General features: G+C 37.9%; 1 protein-coding gene across 1 annotated transcript; it reads left to right on the top strand.

Annotated features, from left to right (window-relative positions):
• Positions 1–272: 272 nt before the first annotated feature.
• Positions 273–23,265, top strand: trpc6b (transient receptor potential cation channel, subfamily C, member 6b). Its single transcript, XM_051870964.1, is given in 14 exon segments — positions 273–354; positions 600–772; positions 6,488–6,660; positions 6,663–7,243; positions 9,646–9,831; positions 10,026–10,190; positions 10,403–10,619; positions 11,214–11,441; positions 12,913–13,177; positions 16,929–17,124; positions 18,619–18,822; positions 19,070–19,126; positions 19,313–19,388; positions 21,126–23,265. Coding segments are annotated over 13 exon segments (2,580 nt in total). The 5' UTR covers positions 273–354; positions 600–677; the 3' UTR covers positions 21,263–23,265.
• Positions 23,266–24,507: the final 1,242 nt, after the last annotated feature.

The raw sequence follows: 24,507 nt of genomic DNA, 5'->3' as shown, positions 1-24,507 counted from the left end.
TTAAACTTAATATGTATTATATTTTCCTGTCTACATTTTTCTCTGTCTCATACAACACAGATATTCAGTATTAGATCATGCTAATCCATAAAGCCTATAGGCTAGGCCTACTGTTTATGCAGGTTCCAATGTTATGTTTGTCTGTATAGGCTAATATGTAGATTGCGTTCGTTTTTATTGTTTTTCTTGTACTTTTATGTTGCTGCTGGAAATTATTATGTAAAGTAAATGTATTATCATTGTGTTATTGTTAACTCTGACAATTGCAGATATGCCAGCGCCCATGAGGGGGCGACTCGCTCCACTTGGAATAAAACAGCTTTTTTTGTAGGCTGGATGGATTCTTCACCTCATGTACAGTTTGTGATCATTTTAATGATATTTCTTATAAGTACTGTTTTATTTTTTTGCAATTTATTTCCGCATACAGTTTCTAAAATCTTACAATAAAATCACATAATGAAACTGAAAAAGGTTTCTTTGAACGACTAGTATAATGATGTGGCCGTGACATCATCACACAGTCGATTTGTTTAACACGCTCAATAAGCTTCCCAGGAACGCGCGGGTAGTGAGGAGAATTTTGCTTAACTTTGCAGGATCACATCGATTCCTGATGTGAGCGGCTCTTTCGTGCGCATCAGTAAAGGTGAGAGATTCATGAAGACAGCAAACCGATGTCCAGTGATCACACTTCTGTCAAACACACTTCTGTTCATCAACGGATGAACACCGACTTTGAAAAGTATCCTTTGCCACGGTATTGCAAGAGGTGAGTTCTGTTTATTTTGTACATTTTGGAGATACATAGAAATGTTGCAACATTAACAAAGTTAAGCAAAGTTTTACCAAAATTTTTTTCATAACCTTTCATTGTTTTCCTGATTTTTGTTAATGATCCAGCTGCACGTAATATAAGATAAATGATTACCACCCTCTCTGACAAACTCTGACATGTTACATGTACAGATGTATTGATCTTAAAACATTGATATTATAAAGAAATGACATAAGTAATAACTCTGTTGTCACAAAGGTTCAAAGGTTTTTTTTTTTTTTTTATCTCTCTCTCTTTCATCTGTCTTTATGTGGTTTGTATTTGAAGAATTGGTTAGGTTTTCAGCATGTTATGGATTTTTGTAAATCTATGACAAATTTGATCCAAGATAAAAAAAAGATTTAGCCATCTCATATACTGTCTACTCTGGCCTGTCCTACTTTAGGGTCTTTTTTTTTTTTTTTAGGATTAATATCATTCAAAATACTAAGATGAAGTTGTAGTTGTTCTTGTTCTTGAATTTTAAAGGGAATATACAGATTTAGGTGTAAAGAGGAGAACATTGACACTGATTTATCTAACAGTAGTTAGATGCCCCTTGACTTCTGAAATGATTTTTTTCTTGATTATCCAAGACAGCATTAGTGTGGGAGGGCTCATCATTCTCTTATTCAGAGCCGTTATTGCTACGGAAACAAATTATTTCAAACAAAATTAGGCAATTTAAATGCAATCATTCAGGCACATTTTCATCCTGTATTCTTTGTCAACATATACTCTGTTACCCAGTTTTTTAAACATTTTTAAAAACTCAGTAATTTTGCAAATCTCAGATGTTTCAAATGTTTTAATAAGCATTTTAGATCCATTAACCTTGATTCAAGTATAGTCTGAAAAAGAGATTATAAACATCTCATCTGTGTACAGTGAACAGTCATCCCAGAGTGTTTGAACACTGAAAATATAAGGATTTCATAGCAATACCAAAATATCATGAACCAAGTGTGATCTGCAAACATATGCTGCTGATATGAACATGATCCATTAATTTTTGTCAACCACCAGATGTCTAAGTATTTTTGGTCTGAAAGAAACCTCTTCATTCTGAACACTCAGCCTCGGAAACCCGTGAGGATGATATACAGCTAAACATTACATTAGTGAAAAAAGTTCATGATAGCATGATAGTGGCCAAAGTAGTTATTTAAGGGGGAATATATATATATTCCCCCTTAAATAGCTACTTTATATAGGTGCATCTCAATAAATTAGAATATCATGAAAAAGTTATTTTTTTTTCTGTAATTTAATTCAAAAAGTAAAACTTAAATATATTCTAGATTTATTAGACATAAAGTAAAATATTTCTAGACTTTTTTGTTTTCATTTTGATGATTACAGCTTGCTGCTCATCAAAATCAAAAAATCAGTATCTCAAATTATTAGAATATTTAATTTCAAGTTCTATTAAATTACCATTCTCAGGGTATAAATACTGGGTTTAGGTCAGTAATCCCAACAGCAGTCATGGGGAAGTCTGCTGACTTGACAGTTGTCCAGAAGACGATCATCAAGACCCTCTACAATGAGGGTAAGCCACACAGAGGGTATTGCTTCTCAACCAAAGACAACGTCAGAAGCGTCTTACCTGGGCTAAGGAGAAAAAGAACTGGACTGTTGCTCAGTGGTCCAAAGTCCTCTTTTCAGATGAAAGTAAATTTTGCATTTCATTTGGAAATCAAGGTCCCAGAGTCTGGAGGAAGAGTGGAGAGGCACAGAAACCATGTTGCTTGAGGTCCAGTGTAAAGTTTCCACAGTCAGGGATGATTTGGGCTGCCATGTCATCTGCTGTTGTTGGTCCACTGTGTTTTCTGAAGTCCACAGTCAACACAGCCATCTACCAGGAAATTTTAAAGCACTTCATGCTTTCTTCTGCTGACAAGCTTTATGGAGATGCTGATTTCATTTTCCAGCAGGATTTGGCACCTGCCCGCACTTCCAAAGGTACCAAAAGCTGGTTCAATGACCATGATGTTACTGCGCTTGATTGGCCAGCAAACTCGCCTGACCTGAACCCCATAGAGAATCTATGGAGTATTGTCAAGAGGAAGATGGTAGACACCAGACCCAACAATGCAGATGACCTGAAGACCGCTATCAAAGCAACCTGGGCTTCCATTACACCTGAACAGTGCCACAGGCTGATTGCCTCTATGCCACGCCGCATTGATGCAGTAATTCATGTGAAAGGAGGCCCAACCAAGTATTGAGTGCATAGAAATGAACATACTTTTCAGAAAGCCTGACATTTCTGTTTAAAATATCCTTTTTTATTGATCTTATGAAGTATTCTAATTTATTAAGATAGTGAATTGGTGGGTTTTTGTTAAATGTGAGCCAAAATCATCACAATTAAAAGAACCAAAGACTTAAAGTACTTCAGTCTGTGTGTATTGAATTTATTTAATACACAAGTTCCACAATTTGAGTTGAATTACTGAAATAAGTGACCTTTTCCACAACATTCTAATTTATTGAGATACACCTGTGTATTATAAATAATATAAAATATTATATATTGGTTCCTGGCAAAATATTGACGACATAAACACTTTTACCATAGTTTATGATTTGTAAACTAATACATTTTGACATTTGCATCACATAAATAGCTCCATATGGATTTTCTGGTGTAGTAAACTTGCTCAGTAGCTCACCTGGTACAGCATGGCACTTGCGATGTGAAGTGCTTGGGTATGAAACATGAATCACGATAGCAAATGTGTTTTTTTCTTACAATTACATTTGTTAACACTATCGATTAGGTTTAGGGTATTTCACTGTAGGTGGTACATTGTTTTCAAATGTGATTAACCTTTTAAAGTCACTCACTGGACAATTCATTTCCAAACTGCCATGATACGTACAACAGCCAACATGATAAAATGTTGCTACATTCATCAGTTTTAGATAAAACTGAACAAACTTTTAGCACCACTCACTGGACATTTCACTTTGAAAGTGTTGCAAAACATGCAACATGCAAAGTCGCTACAGGCACGATTTTCCAATCAGGCTGGGTAGCTTATCTCAAACACAGGGTGTTGATTAGGTTGATGCATGTTTTGAAGAATCTTTATTTAGATCTTTCCATACAACAGCAGTTCACAAAGACTATGTGTCAGGGTTCTGTCACTTCGGTCTGTTTATTTTGTGTCACCCCCTAAACTGGTTGTGAGTGTGTGGGTTTTGTCCACGTGAGTTGTTTTTTGTGCTGCGGTGCGTGGTGTTCGGATCCTGGCACTTCGGTCCAGTTTGGTTTTGGTTCTGTGATTGGGGTTCGGACATTCATGCTTTGTGTGTTTGTCTTCTGTTGTGATTGCACAGGATGAGCATTTGCTCATTCTCCGTGCACTCTGTCTTTTTGTGGAAGTTTTGAGTTTGCTTGGGCTATACACTCTTCTGTCCGCGTGTTGTCATGTTCTGTGTGGACACGCAGTCGATGAGAGCTCTCATTGGCTGCGTATTTGTGTCATGTTTTGTTTGAGCTCATGGCTTGTCATGTTTGTTTCTATGTGCCATGTGCTCTCCTTTCTATTGTCTAACCCCATCCTTCTTGTTATCTGATTATTGGTTTATTTGCCCCACCTGTCCTCCCTTGTTACCTGCTTTGTTTGCTCTCCCTTTTTATTTTCCTTGTGTTTACAGTCCTGTGCCAGATTGTTGTTGTATGTGCATCATGTTTATCTGCTCCCTGTTGCCCTGCCCTGCATGTTTTCCACCAATGGGTAGTTTATGTTCGTTTTGTTTTATTTTTTGATTAATAAAAGCCTATATCTGCATTCTTGAGTCCTCGCCCCATCCCTTTACCCCAAACCCTGACACTATGATCCAGTGATTTATACAAAATATCTACAAACCCGATTCCAAAAAAGTTGGGACACTGTACAAATTGTGAATAAAAAAGGAATGCAATAATTTACAAATCTCATAAACTTATATTTTATTCATAATAGAATATATATAACATATCAAATGTTGAAAGTGAGACATTTTGAAATGTCATGCCAAATATTGGCTCATTTTGGATTTCATGAGAGCTACACATTCCAAAAAAGTTGGGACAGGTAGCAATAAGAGGCCGGAAAAGTTAAATGTACATATAAGGAACAGCTGGAGGACCAATTTGCAACTTTTTAGGTCAATTGGCAAGATGATTTGGTATAAAAAGAGCCTCTCAGAGTGGCAGTGTCTCTCAGAAGTCAAGATGGGCAGAGGATCACCAATTCCCCCAATGCTGCGGCAAAAAATAGTGGAGCAATATCAGAAAGGAGTTTCTCAGAGAAAACTTGCAAAGAGTTTGAAGTTATCATCACCTACAGTGCATAATATCATTCAAAGATTCAGAGAATCTGGAACAATCTCTGTGCGTAAGGGTCAAGGCCGGAAAACCATATGGATGCCCGTGATCTTCAGGCCCTTAGACGGCACTGCATCACATACAGGAATGCTACTGTAATGGAAATCACAACATGGGCTCAGGAATACTTCCAGAAAACATTGTCGGTGAACACAATCCACCGTGCCATTCGCCGTTGCTGGCTAAAACTCTATAGGTCAAAAAAGAAGCCATATCTAAACATGATCCAGAAGCGCAGGCATTTTCTCTGGGCCAAGGCTCATTTAAAATGGACTGTGGCAAAGTGGAAAACTGTTCTGTGGTCAGACGAATCAAAATTTGAAGTTCTTTTTGGAAAACTGGGACGCCATGTCATCCGGACTAAAGAGGACAAGGACAACCCAAGTTGTTATCAGCGCTCAGTTCAGAAGCCTGCATCTCTGATGGTATGGGGTTGCATGAGTGAATGTGGCATGGGCAGCTTTCACATCTGGAAAGGCACCATCAATGCTGAAAGGTATATCCAAGTTCACGCTGTCTCTTTCAGGGAAAATCTTGCATTTTCCAACATGACAATGCCAGACCACATACTGCATCAATTACAACATCATGGCTGCGTAGAAGGAGGATCCGGGTACTGAAATGGCCAGCATGCAGTCCAGATCTTTCACCCATAAAAACATTTGGCGCATCATAAAGAGGAAGATGCGACAAAGAAGACCTAAGACAGTTGAGCAACTAGAAGCCTGTATTAGACAAGAATGGGACAACATTCCTATTCCTAAACTTGAGCAACTTGTCTCCTCAGTCCCCAGACGTTTGCAGACTGTTATAAAAAGAAGAGGGGATGCCACACAGTGGTAAACATGGCCTTGTCCCAACTTTTTTGAGATGTGTTGATGCCATGAAATTTAAAATCAACTTATTTTTCCCTTAAAATTATACATTTTCTCAGTTTAAACATTTGATATGTCATCTATGTTGTATTCTGAATAAAATATTGAAATTTGAAACTTCCACATCATTGCATTCCTTTTTTTATTCACAATTTGTACAGTGTCCCAACTTTTTTGGAATCGGGTTTGTAAAATGTGGGCTAAATGCAAGAGGAGTGACTTCTTATAACTACATGATTTGGTTTGAAAGTGACTTCTGCGTGAACTGTACTTCATACTTTGCTGCACTGTTTGACAGTAGATAATGGACCCTTTTTTCCTCCACAAAATTTCTCTAATGTGACTGCACTGTTCACTTACCAATACTTTGTTTTAAACAAGTTTGTGATTTTGATTTTCTCTCTGGCGGAATAGGTGGAGCAATGATGACATTCAGAGGCACGCATTGGCTAAGAGCCGGCGCATGGCTACGCGAAGACCGGCCTACATGTTTAATGCCCGTTACAATAGTCTGTCCTCAACTGAAGAGCGTTTTCTAGAGGCGGCTGAGTATGGAAATATCCCTGTCATCCGTAGGATGCTAGAAGAACTTCTGAACTTAATGTCAACTGTGTGGACTACATGGGCCAGAGTGCATTGCAGCTTGCGGTTGCCAGTGAGCACCTAGAAGTGACAGAACTCTTGCTGAAAAAAGAGAACCTGGCCAGGATAGGTGACGCTTTGCTTTTAGCCATAAGTAAAGGATACATTCGTATTGTGGAGGCCATTTTGGGCCACCAGGCTTTCGCAGACACAACCAAACTCACTAGCAGCCCCCTCCAGGCAGCGACACAAGACGACTTCTTCGCCTATGATGAGGATGGCACTCGGTTTTCCCATGATATTACACCCATTATACTAGCTTCTCATTGCCACGAATACGAGATTGTGCACATTCTGCTAAGGAAGGGTGCCCGCATTGCGCGCCCACATGACTACTTTTGCAAATGTAACAGCTGTCTTTATCACCAGAGGCATGACTCTTTTAGCCATTCACGTTCCAGAATCAATGCCTACAAAGGGCTGGCTAGCCCCGCCTACCTATCCCTGTCCAGTGAGGACCCAGTACTGACGGCTCTAGAGCTCAGCAATGAACTGGCTGTACTGGCCAACATAGAAAAAGAGTTTAAGGTAGGCATAATAGCATATAGGAAGAGAAAATATAGATCCAATTATTAAAGAGCTCCTATTATTCTCATTGACAGGTTCATAATTTTGTTCAGCGGGTCTACTAGAATAGGTTAACACGATTTAATGTTCAAAAAAATTATTCTTTTTCTTATAATTTACGTTGGTACATAACCAGTAAGGGGAGTTACGTTATCAATTTCAGCCAAGTCTGATAATGACAGTCCCAAACCACCTTCGCTAGCACAACATTTAAAAGTGGAAGTTTTTTATTTTATTTTATACATCTCTTACATTTAAGATGTGATTTGTCTAAAATCTGTCAAACTGTCATTTCTCTAAATCACAGTAAAAACTGTATGTCCGTTAACACTGCATTCAACTGCGCGGTTCAAGAAGCAGTAGTTGTAAAATGTTGTACTGTTGAGCAATAGTGTTAAAAATAAATTTAGACCACTGATTCTTCGATTCCTCTGCCTTTGGAAGTCCAGGTAAATGTTTTATCCTCTAAGTAAAACGCAAAAAAACAAAACAGTTTCCTCAACATGTCGTAAACTCTTCCTGGCCTTATAAATTCCTTATGCAAATGTGTTACATGGTGACGTAACCGTGTCATGGAAATAATGGCAGGATTGCGAACAAGGTGTTTCAGGTGAGTGTTTTCTGTTGGAGCCGTTTACGCGTGGACTTTGTGGCTTGTAACTTTGCAGATTGTTTACATGCAGAAACAGCTACATGCTAAAGGAAAGGTAAAAAAAAGCATAATAGGTCCTCTTTAAATAATGGAACATGGAAGAATGTGATATTTCCCATCCCAACTTACTGTTTCAATAGGTTATATGTCATTGTCAACACAGTAAAGAAGGGTTTTGTCCAAACATTTCATTGGATAAAAACAATAGATATACTGTATTATCAATATCAGGCAGGAAGTACATTAGTAAAAAGACAAGCAACTAATGGGTTTAAGAAATATGATTCAGCTTTTTTACTTTTAACTTTTTATGCAGAGTGCATATGGATGTGGGTGTGCAGTCGTGCCTGGTAGTTAGTGAGTCTGCAGCCTTTGCCATAGAGTGGGTGGATTTGCTCCTCTTGCTTATATTATTATTGATGGGTGTAAGGTTTTGTATGCAGATTCAGTCTTAAACAGATGGTAAGATGGTTCTCTAGAAAGAAATAAAAAACCTAACTATTATCTGCAGTGATATGTGCATAATCACATGCCAGTTGCATTCAATTTCCAACCATTAAGGTGGTAATCTCTGGCTGTGACCGTAATTCTGGCACGAAATGTTTTTGTAACACTTTACAATATCTTTCATTAAGTCATTTAAGTGAGTGGTGCTCACCTATGCCAAAATCTATTTGTCGCACATTAGAGGACAGTTTCTAGTGTGATTTGGATGGTTGCAGGGCTAGGGTGTCCTGGGTGTTTGGTGTTGTCAGGTTGTTGCTGTTCTGGGAGATTGCTTAACCCTGAGTATTAACAGTATTAATAGTGAATCTTGTCTTGGCACACCACCAATAATGCTAAAGGGATAGTTCACTAAAATTGAAAATTCATTGCCTGATCTGATGAGTTTCGATTTCTGCTTTGACATTCAGATGGTAGGGGCAGAATTAGCTGTAAACAACACAAAAGCATGGATCCAACCTGCCTTGTATCAACGGTTTAGGCTGCTGCTGGTGGTGTAATGATGTGGGGGATATTTTCTTGGCATACTTTGGGCCCAATTGAGCATCATTTAAATGCCACAGATTGAGTATTGTTGCTGCCCATGTTCATCCTTTTATGACAACAGTGTACTCATGTCTACTTCCAGCAGGAAAACGCACCATGTCAAAAAGCTTAAATCATCTCAAACTGGTTTCTTGAACATGACAATGAGTTCACTATACTCAAATGACCTCCACAGCCACCAGATCTCAATAGAGCACTATTATGATTTGGTGAACGGGAGATTCGCATCATGGATGTGCAGCAGACAAATCTGCAGCAACTGTGTGATGCTGTCATGTCAATATGGACCAAAGTCTCTGAGGAATTTTTATGCCACAAATAATTAAGGCAGTTCTGAAGGCAAAAGGGGCTCCAACCCGGCACTAGCAAGATGTACCTAGCAAATTGTGGCCATGTTTACTAATTCGGCCCCTCTTTTTAGTTAAATCGTGGCCATGAGTTAAGAATTTGTTCTCTCGTTTACTAAGTTGTGGCCATGTTGTGATAATTGTTTTACTAAAATGAGAAAAAGAATTCTTAAGTCGTGGGAACGAATTCTTAATTCAAGGCTCTTTGTAACTTTTATTTTATGGTATACTTTAGGTTTAGGCTCAAAATGGAATCATTTTCATCATACTTGTGTGCATATTTTCAACAGATCTATGCTAATTTCCATTCACAGAATGATTATAAGAAGCTGTCTATGCAATGTAAGGATTTTGTAGTTGGACTTCTGGATCTGTGTCGGAATACAGAGGAGGTGGAAGCCATTTTAAATGGAGACACAGAGACAAGTGGCCACTTTGACAAGAGCGGCAGACCTAATCTAGTTCGATTAAAACTGGCCATCAAATATGAGCTGAAAAAGGTGGGTTTTTCTCATAATAAACATTAATAATGCACACAATGTTTTCAGTAAGTGATATAGTTGTTAGGCAAATTGATTCAACTAAGTAGCCTTAAGTGCTGAAATACAAATGCTTCATTACTGTGGATAATAGTACAGTAATATTAACATATCTGTTTACTGTATCTCTGCCTGCTCTTATGCCTCCTACACAGTTTGTAGCCCATCCAAACTGCCAACAGCAGCTTTTGTCCATATGGTATGAGAATCTGTCTGGGCTCAGGCAGCAGACCACAGCTGTCAAGTTACTTGTGGTTCTGGGGGTGGTGGTTGGACTTCCCATCCTGGCCTTACTGTACTGGATAGCACCCTCAAGCAAGGTCAGACTGCAGTAACCTCAACCTTTAGCTAATGTGAATCCAGCCATGGCACTAAATTTCTGTTATGCTTATGTAATATTGTATGTAAGAAAAGAAAACAATGTTGTGTATGGATTTATTCTTATTATTAACTGTGCTGTTTCTGACTTACTACAATAACTCCTTCAACAATGCAACTTTTTATTTGTTTTGTGCAATGTTTTTAATTCAAGTTGGGGAAGATCATACGTGGTCCTTTCCTAAAATTTGTGGCACATGCAGCTTCCTTCACAATCTTTCTTGGACTTCTCATCATGAACGCTGCTGACCGTTTTGAAGGGACAACTCTCTTACCAAATATGACCATCCACGACCACCCCTCCCAATTGTTCCGTATGAAGACCACACCTTTTACCTGGATGGAAATGTTGATCATTTCCTGGGTCATAGGTCGGACACCTCTCACTGTGTTATGCAATAACAAATCAGACATTTATTCTAAATCAGATAATTTACTTGCTCACATAACATTCCCAACCTATATATATATATATATATATATATTTTTTTTTTTTTTTGGAACACAACAGGAGAACTTTTGCAGAATAACAATTGGTGAGTAAGTTCCAAAAAAGACAATAAAGCATCATAAAAGCACTATGAAAGTAGTCCATATGACCAGTACATATGGGTTTGGAATGACATGAGGGTGAGTAAAAGATGACACATTAGACATCAAGTTTAAGGAAAGTTCCCACAGCTATGTACTAAAATAAATCCCAAATGACTGCTGCAAGAACACAATGATCCACAGAAGGGTCGCAACTCTTCAAGCTGTCTAACATCTGTCACATCTGCCCTATGAAAATATATTAGAAATATTTGTAAAAATGATCTGTAAAAGTGATATTGTTCAATTAGAAAAGAAAAAAATAATTTCACTACAGACTCAAGCCATTTGCTTAAAAATATCAAACACTGAATGACTGTGGGTGCATGAATATATTTATAATAAAACTAATTATCTGTCTCTTCTGATTAAAGGAATGATTTGGGCTGAATGTAAAGAAATATGGTCTCAGGGTCCTCGGGAATATCTGCTGGAGCCTTGGAATTTGCTGGACTTTGGAATGCTGGCCCTTTTTGTTACTTCCTTCATTGCCAGATTTATGGCATTTTGGCATGCAAATGTTGCTCAGAGTTACGTCGACAAGCACTACACAGATCTATCAAACATTACCTTGCCCCTTGAGATAGAATACTATCGTCTTGGTGAGTACTGCTGTCAAGCTTTACTGAAGAAAAAATGCTTTGTCCATTTAAAGGGGACCTATTATGCCCTTTTTCAAAGTCTTGATTTTGTTTTTGGGGTCTTAACTAGGATTTCATGCTTGAATGTTGAAAAAACACATTATTTTTCACATATTTTACTTTATTGCAGCACCTCTCTTCCAAGTCTGTCTGTAATGCTCTGTTTAATTCCTGTCTCTAAGAAGCCCCTCCTTCCAAAAAGTGCAATGTGCTCTCATTGGTCAAGTTTCAACACACTACCAACACAACTCACTAAAACTTTTTCATGCTCAAACAGCAACATTACACACTAAAGAAAATTGAAAATGTCAAAAAAAAAAAAACCCCAACAAAAAAACTACAACAACAACAACAATAGCAACCCTTTTAAAATCACTTTGTTTTGACATTATCTCAAGAATGTGGTCTATGGAGCATCAAAACTGCCAAATAAATAAATAAATGACGATTATAATTTCTACAACATTACTTCAACAGTGTAAAAACTAGTTTTGCAAAAGATTATTTTTTGTTTTATGCAATGTCTTTCCTAAAATTTGTGGCACATGCAGCTTCTTTCACTATCTATCTTGGCCTCCTTATTATGAATGGGCATTTAAACTGAACAGCATATCAAAACTGCCTCTCATTATTGAATGAAATGTCAACCTACAAAGAGGTATAAGACTGAAGCTTTGGGGGGTGTTGATGGACTCGATCTACTCAATCTATGTTCTTTTTTTTTTTATAAAACTTGTCCACATTTAAGTGTTGATAAAAAAAAGAATGCATGAAGCTAGAATAAAAGAGTTTTTTTTTTTTTTTTTTTTTAAAGCAGAAGCACTGTTCTTTCTTTTGTTGACATTCATTCAGCAAAATATTCTGGGGTCCATGAAATGTTTGTAAAAATGATTAAAAATGCTTTTTTTTTTTTTTTTTTTTTTTTTTAAATGCTGGCGGGGAAAAAGTTAAAGGGATAGTTCACCCAAATATTCAGTCATCATTTACTTACCCTCAGGTTGTTCAAAACCTGTATGAATTTCTTTCTTCTGCTTAGTACAAAAGAAGATATTTTGAAGAATGTTGGTAACTAAACAGTTGATGGACCACATTGACTTACATAGTATAGAAAGAAAAAATACTATGGAAGTCAGTGGGGCCTATCAACTGTTTGGTTACCCATATTCTTCAAAATATCTTCTTTTGTGTTCAGCAGAAGAAAATACATACAGGTTTGGAACAACTTGAGGGTGAGTAAATGATGACAGAATTTTCATTTTTGGTTGAAGTATTCCTTTAATGAAATGGGAGACAAGTGGGAACTTAAATGTAGCAGATCACACTTTTTCTACCAGTGACTTTCCATGTTGAATACCTTCGGCTGGACTTTTGAAAGACCTGTAGAAAAGACCAGATTCTTAGCCTTTACAAGTTTCCTTTTTATATATTTCAGCTCGTGTCCACTGGGTTCCTTCAGACCCTCAGCTGATCTCCGAGGGCCTTTATGCCATCGCAGTGGTTCTGAGCTTCTCTCGGATTGCGTACATCCTGCCGGCCAATGAAAGCTTTGGGCCCTTGCAGATCTCCCTGGGCAGGACTGTGAAAGACATATTTAAATTCATGGTGATCTTTATAATGGTGTTTGTGGCCTTCATGATTGGAATGTTTAACCTCTACTCATACTATCGTGGAGCAAAGCAAAACGGTGCTTTCACAACGTAAGCAATGAACATATCTGTTTGATTAACATTAATTCCTTTGATGATTGTTTATCTCTTCCTTGGTAATGGTATCACATCAATGTCTTTATTTGTTATAAAATTACAAAATGCCCAGAGCCTTGGCAGCAATGCACTAGGACATACTGGAAGTAGGCGTTTGGCAAATTCAATTATCATGACTGCCATACCACGACCATGTCCATGTGGACATGAGAGTGAATAAGAGTCTTGGACTCTTCATGCTCTTGATATTTAAAAAGCCTCAGGTCGATATGAAATTGATAAGTAATTCATTTAAATTCAAAATGAATTCATTAAAGAATGTGAAATCAAAATTGGACTGCCATTTAGTACATACAGTAGCTTTTAGGCCATATAGGTGAGGGGACTCGGTCAGGGAGTACAACAGAGCACAATGGAAGAATTTGTGGGAGGCAAACAGGTCCGACCTGTGCCTTTCTGAATCATCTCCATATCAGCTGGACCGTCTGGGGATGGAGTCTCCATTCTCCGCAGTGCGTGACCTGTCGCGAGAGCGCATTGGCTGTGCAATCGAGGTTTCCCGGGATATGAATGGCACGCAGCGACTTCAGTCATTACTGACTCCAGAGGAGGAGATGGCGGGCGAGTTGTGACATGCGATGAGAGCGGATCCCGCCCTGGCGATTTATATACACCACCGTCGCTGTGTTGTCCGTGTGGACCAACACATGCTTCCCTTGAATCAATGGCCAAAGCCTCCTCAGGGCCAATAGCACAGCTAACAATTCTAGGCAGTTGATGTGCCAATGCAGATGGGGTCCTCTCCAGGGGCCCAAAACTTCATTCCCATTGCACACGGCATCCCAGGCTGTCTTGGAGGTGTTGGTTGTGACAAAACACGCCTGGACACTTGACCTAGGAGAACTCCTGTCCTGATGGCTACGCAATGTATGCCGTGGTGCCATGCCTATCTCGGGACTCAAGACTGAAGCCAATGCTGCAGCGGTCTCAGATGTAACAATCTGAGCAGCATGACTGCGGTTGTAGATGCTATATGCCCCAGGAGCCTCTGAAAGTATTTCAGGAAATGCAGCATTAACTGAGCGCGGTCCAGAGAGAGCTGCGCAGTCATAGTGACCGAGTCCAGTAGTCGATCAAGCCAGTCGTCGAGGTAGTTGAGAATGTGAATGCCCGCAAAGGAGCAAGGGCAGCCTTCGCAACCTTCATGAAGATGCAAGGAGACAGGGACAGCCTGAAAGGGAGGACCTTGTACTGGTATGCTCGTCCTTCGAAAGCAAACCGAATAAATGGTAAGGGCTGTAAATATCCTTCTTCATCTCGGCCGGAGGGGACAGGCTCGACCGCGTCCTTTGCTAGAAGTTTCGTGATCTCCTGCCGCAGGACAGCTGTGTAAGCCTTCGCCGTCAGGGACAAGGTAAACTTACACCCCTTGGACGGAAGACGTGGGCTATTTCGCCAGGTGACAGCGCTACTCAGCGTCAGACTCCGAATGAGGCAACACACCCAAAGTCCAGCTGAGTCTTAAGTGCCTGAAAGCATAAACCTGCCCTCTGATGCTGCAAGCAAAACTTCATCATCTCTGCAAGCCTCGAATGAGATGGCGCATGCACCCTGCGACGCAACATGATGATATGCAACGTCGAGTGATGCAGCATCAAACTCATCCAGGAACTCGACTGGGGGAACTGAACGTGCTGGGGAATGGGAGGTTCGTGGGAATTTACCCGGCGAAAGCACTACCATTTTGCTCCCCTGCTCACCCTCGATGCTTGCTGCCAAGGCCTCATACCCGGAGGTAGAATGACCAGGACGGGAAGCGGCTGAAGAGACTCTCTGTCTTTTAAAGACACAAGAGAGCCGCGACCGCAACATTCCGATGGTTATGCTCTAGCAGTGAGATCATGAGCCACCCACAAACGCTGCTTCAGCATGGGCACGGCACAAGCACTGAACACAGCAATCATGCTCGTCAGAGGGAGAGAGGAATCGCCCGCATCCAGTAGGCCATGTACGGAATGGCATCTTTAAAAAGATGCGAACCACCGTGTAAGCTCTTTTAGAGGAAATTAGCTTTTTCCAGATAGGAAATTTTACTCAGAAATCACTGAAGCACCCAGGGGATTGTCTCAAACTTATCCGTACACACAGGAGAAGACTGCTGAACGTGCCATATATCCAGTGGATTTTCAGTAGAGGTGACTGGTATGCTGCTTCTCACAAAGAGACGTGCTGCTTAGGCTCCGAAGAGCAAAGCTGAAGTGCAGCTTGCATGCTGCCGGCCTTATATACCCATATGAACGGGCGTGGCCTGGCATGCAAATTCTGCACACCAATTTTATTGGTCTTTTCTGATACTCTCAGAGGTGATTGGGGCTCTCAAGAATGAATTCCCAAATAGAGCAAATAGTTTTTCCGTTTACTGCACTTCTGGACTCTCTATCACCAGTATTTTCTATTAAAAACATCACATTTGGGCAGGACTTTAAAAAACAAGAAAAGAAAAAAAAGAAAAACATACTGTAGTCTTTAGTTAGAGCCATGAACCATTTGTTACTTTCTATTCCTAGTCAAAGGCAACTGATATTACAGGTAGGTTAATTTGAGAGAGCATTTGTTTTGGTCAAAATATTACAAGTAGGTTCATTTGAGAGGGCATTTGATTTAGTCAAAATACCACTGTGACTGCAAGATGAGTCATCAAAAAATTCCCCAGATGAGAAAGCATATAGTACATTTGCTAAAAGTATTTTCTCAACTTATAAGAGTTGTTCTTGAAGCTTACAGACAGAGTGCATTAGCGCCTGGCCCCTTTTTCAGCAGCGCTGGTTCCAGAATTTTTGTTTTTTTTCCATTCATTTTTCCTTAAGGGACTTTAAAAAAGTCTTCGTTAAAGCGTTATAAGCCATGAACCAAGACAATCAGCTATGAGGAGAATACTACAAAATTTGATTTGAAGCAAAAAAGTATTTGAAAAATCGGACAAAAATGCAAAGGTACAAGACTGTGTACTTAATGGCTTTACTGAGGGAAAGAACTACAATCCCATGAAGCATAATCAAACAGCATAATCAAATTAAAAACGTAAAACTACCCATTTACAAATATATATGGGTAGTTTTACATTTTTAATTTGATTATGCTGTTCGATTATGCTTCATGGGATTGTAGTTCTTATATATATATATATATATATATATATATATATATATATATATATATATTTTATAAAAATATGCTGAATAAGCTTATTTTTATATATAAAAGTAATCTGAAATCTTGTGGGCTGACGTCTTTAGCAGAAGCATTTCTATTCTATTCTGTTAGTTAACATTAATGCACTAACATTAACTGTTTTTTGTTAGTTTGTTAACTCAGTTCCATTAAATAATATTAACAGATACAACTTTTGATTTTAATAATGTATTAGTAAATGCTAAAATTAATATTAACTATGATTAGTAAACACTTTAGAACTATTTTTTCATTGGTTATGACAGTTAACTAATGTTAACAAATGGAACCTTATTGTAGAGTGTTACCAAATTTTGATTGAAGTAAATTGGCATAAACATACTGTATATGTTCTTAAACATTCATATGTTTATGTGTATGCAATAATTATCCTTACAACAGCAAATCTTTTATTGATTTTTTTTTTTTAATTGACATTGATGAATGAAATACTATTATATAACACCCCAGACCTAAAGGAAGTCATCTGTTTCTTCTTCTTCTTCTTCTCCAGTGTGGAGGAGAGCTTTAAAACTTTATTCTGGGCTATTTTTGGACTTTCTGAGGTCAAGTCTGTCGTCATCAACAACGGGCACAAATTCATTGAGAATATTGGCTATGTACTTTATGGAGTCTACAACGTTACCATGGTTATCGTCTTACTCAACATGCTCATCGCCATGATCAACAACTCATTCCAGGAAATTGAGGTAATCATATTATGAAATGAGATCTGTGAAACGACCAGACGTTAGGATAGGATAGTACAGGCCAAGGGTAAATGTCCAGACCCCATCATTTCCCATTCATAGTCCTTTTCAAATGAGATACAGATCCTTTATATTACTGTTACATTTGTTAAAATGCAATGGGATGTCCTTTCTGGTCACAGTAGAAATAAATTGCAGCCTGTTTGTGTACACTGTGCAGAAAAAACTTGTCAAAACTGGCTGTTCACAATGTATTACAATAGCATCCAACAGTGAAATATAAATTGCTCATGCATTGAATGAAACATAGCTGCAAAGTAAGAACGTGATTAATAATAAGAGGGAGGGAGGACTGATCAGGCAACAGGAAACAGAGGAAGTTATTTTTGATGCATTTTATTGCCATCTGGGGATCTCGTTATTTGACCATTACTAATATGCCAACACACTTAACTGTTCAAATCATACTGCCCCTTACTGTTTTAGCATGCTATGGTTTTATCAGTGCATTTACAGAAGCTACAAATTCCAGTTCCATGTCATTTATTTCTTACGTATACAGGGAGACTGGGGCTAGTGGTCACATGGGGAAGTTCTATATATCAGTGACAGTTTTGAGTCAAAAATCCAGTTACACAAATGCTTTCTCTAGCAGTGTATTTGTATGTTGGTTTCAAACACCTAGTTGAAAATTAAGATTGTTTTTGTGATTTCTGTCATCCAAACTAAAATCTCAATATTATAAAACCTTTGTTTTATCATTTTAAATCTAAATTTTAAACTTATTTTTGTAAAATGGTTTACTTAAAAGTGTGTTTGTGCCGTCTTTATCTTTATAAATACTACTTGATTTGTTTTCTTTAGTGCATTTAGTTGTAGCGCCCCCTATGGGCAAAATTTTATGAAACTTTGTGTGCATCCTCAGAATGTCCTGTTGTCTTTGTGTCAAGTTTTGTTAAGCTTGGACATTGCTTTCAGCAGCTATAGGTTAACTTGTAAAAATGGGCATTGCCTGACCAATTAATTAAATTATAACTTTGCAATGCTTTGACGAATCAGAATTCTTTTTTCTAGGAGGAATTCGAAAAAGTACGTTTTTAGGAAAATTGACTCTGGGAGAAACGAATGTAGTTTCTAGTCCTTAGTTTCTAAAGTGATCAAAAATGCAAATTGCCTTACAGCACCATGTAGTGTCGGACGGATGTGTGCATGTGCGCCTGCGTAGCGGTGCATGATTGGGACTATCCTGCCAATTGTGGAGTCTCTATGATTTACGGTCTCTGACACCCATACACTTTTAGGGCAGAAAAACAGGGAAGAAGAAAATCAGTACAAACACAACAGGGTTCCAGCACCTCCGGTGCTTGGACCCCTAATTATGTCCACATCATTTTTGGGGCCACTCTATATGTATCTACATGGAAATACACTGATATTATTGTGACAAAGTGTATGCCGTTTCCAATGAAACCATAAAATATGTCTTTTTGACAGGATGATGCAGATGTGGAGTGGAAGTTTGCCAGGGCTAAGCTGTGGTTCTCTTACTTTGAGGAAGGAGGGACGCTGCCTGTGCCATTTAACCTCATCCCCAGCCCCAAATCAGTCATCAGCCTGGCTATAAAACTCAAACAGCTCCTGCTAATACCCCTTCACAGACACAAAGAGGACCTGAAAGAGGACACAGAGCTCAATGTGGTGAGATGAAGGGGAGACTCTTTAAATTACTCAAAATGCAACTGATGTTTGAGAGTTTTCTCACAACATTTCTTTCAGTTTTATTTATATAATGATGGTCTGTCTGTGGGGTTCTCAGTGAAAATGATATCCTTTTATTGGTATTTGGTGCCCTCTAATGGCCAGACAACATGAAGAGCTTTTCATTTATTGAAAGAACAAAATATGTTTGGTTAAATATTCACAAAAAAATATTTTTTTCCCCCAGTCGGGTAAACAAAAAGAGTCCAGTGAGAAGAATTCGCCTCATACAAGTCGCTACCAGGTAATACACACAGTTCTGACCAGTCTTATTTTATGCTGAAGGGGTTTATTTTGTGATACCTGTACACTAGCCTGATTATTACATAGCTACTTACTAAAATAAGTAAGCAATATGAGAGACAAGAATCTAGCACAACTGTGTAGAGTTCCTGCTATTTTTTTTTTTTTTTTTTTCTTGTATCCACAGAGGATCATGAAACGGCTAATCAAACGATATGTTATCAAAGCACAGACTGACAAAGAGGGAGATGAAGTTAATGAAGGTACAGTGTGAATTTCTGTTGTATTGATGATGCACTAGACATCTGTGTTTCAGCACACATCCACACAAAGTCATTGAGATTGTTGCAAAATGAATCAAACAGGAAACATTGTGAGTGAGAATGTTAATCACTGAGTATAGCTAGTTAATTGGGGTTTGAGTTCAGAAAGAGAAAATTGATTCATTTTGATGTTTAAATTGCCCCTATTTTGTGCTGTATTAAAAGTTCCTAATTTTGTTTTAGAGTTCTACAATAGGCTTACATGCATCCGAGGTCAAAAAACACTTAAATTTTCTCACAATATACATTACAGCATCACTTCTTTTCTCACAGTGTTTGAAACTTTTGGGGCTTTTCAAGGACTCAGTCTCACTAAACCCCTTCTTTACGTGAGCCTACACTGCTCTGATTGGTCAGATGGCCCAGTCTGTTGTGATTGGTCTACCAAATACAGCGTGTATCGGAAACGCAACGCCCATTACCATATCTAAATTTCAGCTTTCTCAGCACTTGTATACAGAGTAAAATGGACACTAACGATGACGTCAGTTTTAGCGTAGTCTCAGCCTCAGACGTTTTGTCCACGGACTGTTGGCTGAACGTCTGATGCATAAGGCACACAAAATGGGAAACACTTCTGGTTACTACAGTTTCGAAGTCATCATCTGATTGGTTGAATTCTACTGGATTTCTGAGAGACGTGTGTGTCGCTTTTTTTTTTTTTTATTGGTCCGCCTGGAAACAAAGCCGTCATAAAGCCAAACCCCCTCATGGAAAAAGAAAGCTGTCGTGTTTACAACTGTGACAATGAGCACTTATCAGGATCAACTAAGAGCTGGATTTTCAAAAGTATGTGAAGTTCGCTGCACCATTGTTGCTGTAAACTTGCACAACATTCTTGAATGAATCATTTATTAGATTTATTAGATATTAGATCTGATATCATAGGGACATCGACACAAACAACAAACTGTGACTGGTTGCTTTACATGTCAGTCAGACAGTCTCTTGGTCGGTCCTTGGCTAATGAAAGCTGCAAACGACATGTCAACAACACAAACCACACTCTTCCAGGCTTCAGCTACAACTACAGTGTTTGAGGGTGGGTCAAAGAAGACATTGTTCATGGACAGCCAGTGAAGACTACAGGCTGGCATTATGCAAATTTGTTACAAACCTTTGTAGGCTTGTGCAGGAAGTAAGACTGGGATTACTCGATTCAGGCAGTTCAGAATCGGTTCTTTCTTTTGGGAGACAATAACTTAATTTATCATGCTCTTTGATCTTTGAAACTTTGCAGACCTTTTACATTCACAAACAGCTATATTACACTCTACATGAAAGGTAATATTCGAAAAAGCATAATGGGGCACTTTAAGCTTTGCTCTTGAAGTCAACATGAAATCAAAACTGACCCTGTTTATTTTCTCAAAAATTACAATTATGCTATCATTTGCTCACCCTCATATGATACGTTAATTAAACAGATCACAGCACTTGGTGAGAGATCTTGTCCTTGAAAGGAAATAAACCTATGGGGAAATGCATGGCAACTTTGCATGAAAGCCTTAGTTTGCACTTAGCCAAAAAAAAAAAAAAAAAAGTGGTTTCAGATGGAACTACCTTTCTAGGTGGATGAACTTCTGGTTACGTGTTGGTCATGTAATGATCCAGTTATGTGAGCATGTCACTGATCATAGAAGGTCTTCATCACTCTCTTGACTTTGTGTCTTAAAGGGGAACTAAAGGAGATAAAGCAGGACATCTCAAGTTTACGCTATGAGCTCCTGGAAGAGAAGTCCCGTCAGACAGAGGAGCTAGCAGAACTGGTCAGGAGACTGGGAGAGAGGCTCGCCAGTCAACAGAAACTGTAGTTTTTCTCAACAGGAACACTCTTTTCTCTTTTCTCAAAGGATTCTTATTAGATAGTCAATAGTGTAATACAAAATGAGTTCTATGATTTTCTATTTAAAATATAATGTATTAAAGGTAGTACAACAAATACTATGACATAAATACTTGAAAAGTACAGTTTAAATAATATAATTTAAAAACACAATCACCTGCTAATTAAAAACATATCAGACCGTGCTAAATTCATGAAAATATCATACTGTAAAAGTTTTAATAGTACTAAACTGATATTAAATATTATTTTAATATTCGATTAAAATAAGTAAATGAGTAAAGTACAGTACAGTAAATGAGTGAGTACAGTACCATCATGAGTACAAAATATAATAATGTAACTTAATAGAAACTAAATATTTTCCACATTATATTTTGACATTATTAATATGATTTTTTTTTCACAGTACAAATTGGTTCTTTATACAAGAAACTATTTAGATGCTTCTTAATATTTAGGATGGGTGTCCCCCTCATGTTTCATATTTAGAGGTACGTGGCATCTAAAAATTGAAAACCCTTTGTCTTAAGAAATACTCTGACCAACTAGCAGATAGCCAAGTTTTACTTTTTGTTTTTTAATTAGACCGATCAAAGTTTTTATGCAAATGACCTAAATAAACCTTTACAGAAAAAAAAAAAAAAAAAAGACTAAGGCTGTGTCCAAAATCGCCCCATACCATTATATAGGGCACTATTTGAGGGCACAGCCATTTGTAGTGGTGTCCGAAACCATAGCGGATGTTATCAAGTGCACTGATTCAATCCCACAATGCACTGCAGGAACAAGTTGTCAACTGATGAGAATACCCATAATGCACTGTGAGACTTGAGTGCTAAATGAATTCCCTGCATCTTGCCAGAAGATGGCGCCCGCAGCTGAATCATCCATCCATCCATTTTTAAACCGCTGGTCCAATGTGGGTACAGTGTAATATCATATAGGTATAAATTCCTTTTTAATTGATTATTAAATTGTTTAATTAAGCTTTATACAAGCTAGTTTCCATTAAAGATTTTAAGATAAATCTTTTAATTACTACTGGAGATGCCAGTTTGCTAAGTTTCAAATTATTATTAAACAGCAAGAACAAACTATGCAAAAGTGGCAGTCCTTCCGGCGCACTCAGTGTCTGAATTCACTCACTCGCTTTCATTCTCTCCCTCAAGTGGACTATATTAGTGGAGTAATGTAGGGTATGGGGGAGATTTCAGACACAGCCTAAGTCAATAGTCTAAGCAGATCATGCAACTGGCCCTGGAACATGTTTTTTAACAGGCTCTTTTCTCTAAACCATAGTTGCTTGTTTTATAAGCAACATTTCCTCTGGAGAGCACCAATTAAATTCTGTGGAAAAAACTAACAAAAAAAAAAGCTGAAATTAAATTAAATATTTTATTATATTTCAGAATACTTTTTTTTTTTTTTTTTTTTGAAAGTCACGTTTTTGCTTCTGAAAATGCTAATAATGCTGCTGTTTGCCATTGTGTTGCCATGCCGTATCATATTCTAAATATGCAATGTTACACATATAAAACACAGTAACAGCCAGACTAAGAAAAATGCTTCAAAGTTTTTTTTTTTTATTTATGGTAATTTTTCATTTATTTCGTTACACTGTTTTCAGTGAAGCTGAGCGTAGTGGAGCCAAACTTATGTCACAGAGCAGAACAGTCTGAGACCAAATGTTTCTAATTTTTGACCACTGTAAATGTGTAGTTACTGTTTTGCATGGTGGTATTGATGTTAATGAATGTGGAAATGTGTCATATTTTAGCATGTCATGATTTTATGTTTGAGAATCAGGGTACACTACAAATATGTTGCAACCCCTTGAAACATGCTTTATTAACCCTAATTATTAATTATACATTTTGTGAAGTCTGACAGTGTCAGTCAATGGTATATTTATAATAAAAAAAATGGACATGTAAAAATAAATTAGTGGTAAGTTGAGCTTTAAACTAATTTGCCCTAATTTGTCTCTTTCATGCTTCATGTCAGGTTTTACAGGCTTTACAGGTAGTTTACACACAAAACAATTCTGTTATGCTATTCATCCTAGAGGTTTCTGTAATAGACGTCTAATTATAGATATTTTACACATATTTTAAACTCAGGTCTCACAGTAACAGGTACGGATGTTTCTTCCATAGTTCAACCTGACCTCTCAGGAGACTCAGTAAACCTTTATTCCTACCAGCTGCATGAGTGCGGCCCATACAGATATAATTCACCAGGTGCTACTCTGCCTGGAAGTGAGTCAGAAATAGAGAGCTGAAGTGAAAAGCTTTTATTAGCATTGGTTGACTTGACTACCAGTGCTCTGACCTCAGTAACAGCCTGTTTAGCTTCATCAATTAAATTATATCCCAACATGGAGCGTAGAGGTTTTGCATAATTGTGTTTTAATGCATAATGACTTTATTTCCATTACAGTCCGTCTCATTTTACATTATCCAGCTTATTATTACGCTGCTACTTAAAGGGTTAGTTCACCAAAAAAAGAAAATTCTGTCATTAATTACTCACCCTCATGTCGTTCCACACCTGTAAGAACTTCGTTCATTCTCGGAACACAAATTAAGATGTTTTTGATAAAATCCGATGGCTCAGATAATTAGATAATTATCACTTTCAGATGCCCAGAAAGCTACTAAAGATGTATTTAAAACAGTTCATGTGACTACATGGTTCAAACTTAATGATATGAAGCGACGAGAATACTTTTTGTGCACCAAAAAAACAAAATAACTACTTTATTCAACAATATCTAGTGATGGGCGATCTTAAAGCACTGCTTCATAAAGCTTCGAAGATTTACGAATCTTTCGTTTTGAATCAGTGGTTCGGAGCGTCTATCAAACTGCCAAAGTCACGTGATTTCAGTAAACGAGGCTTCGTTATGTCATAAGTGTTTCAAACTTTCAATGGTTCACCACTGGGGGGCATGACTGAATTTTGACAGAATTTTCATTTTTGTGTGAACTAACCCTTTAACCAAAAACATAAATACGTGGAAATATTGATTGATTTTGACATTTTTTTTTTTAATTCAATTATTTGGTTACACTTTATTTTGATAGTCTACTTTAGACACTCTACTAACTATAAGTAACTTTGCAACTACATGTCAACAAACTCTCATTAAATTTTCAACTAAATAACTCTCAATAGAGTTTTAGTAGACGGTTAGGTTAAGGTCATGCC

Source organism: Ctenopharyngodon idella, chromosome 18 (assembly GCF_019924925.1).
Source record: "Ctenopharyngodon idella isolate HZGC_01 chromosome 18, HZGC01, whole genome shotgun sequence".
NCBI lineage: Eukaryota > Metazoa > Chordata > Actinopteri > Cypriniformes > Xenocyprididae > Ctenopharyngodon > Ctenopharyngodon idella.
The sequence above is the reverse complement of the archived record's forward strand: the minus strand, read 5'-3'. Positions and strand labels throughout refer to the sequence as shown.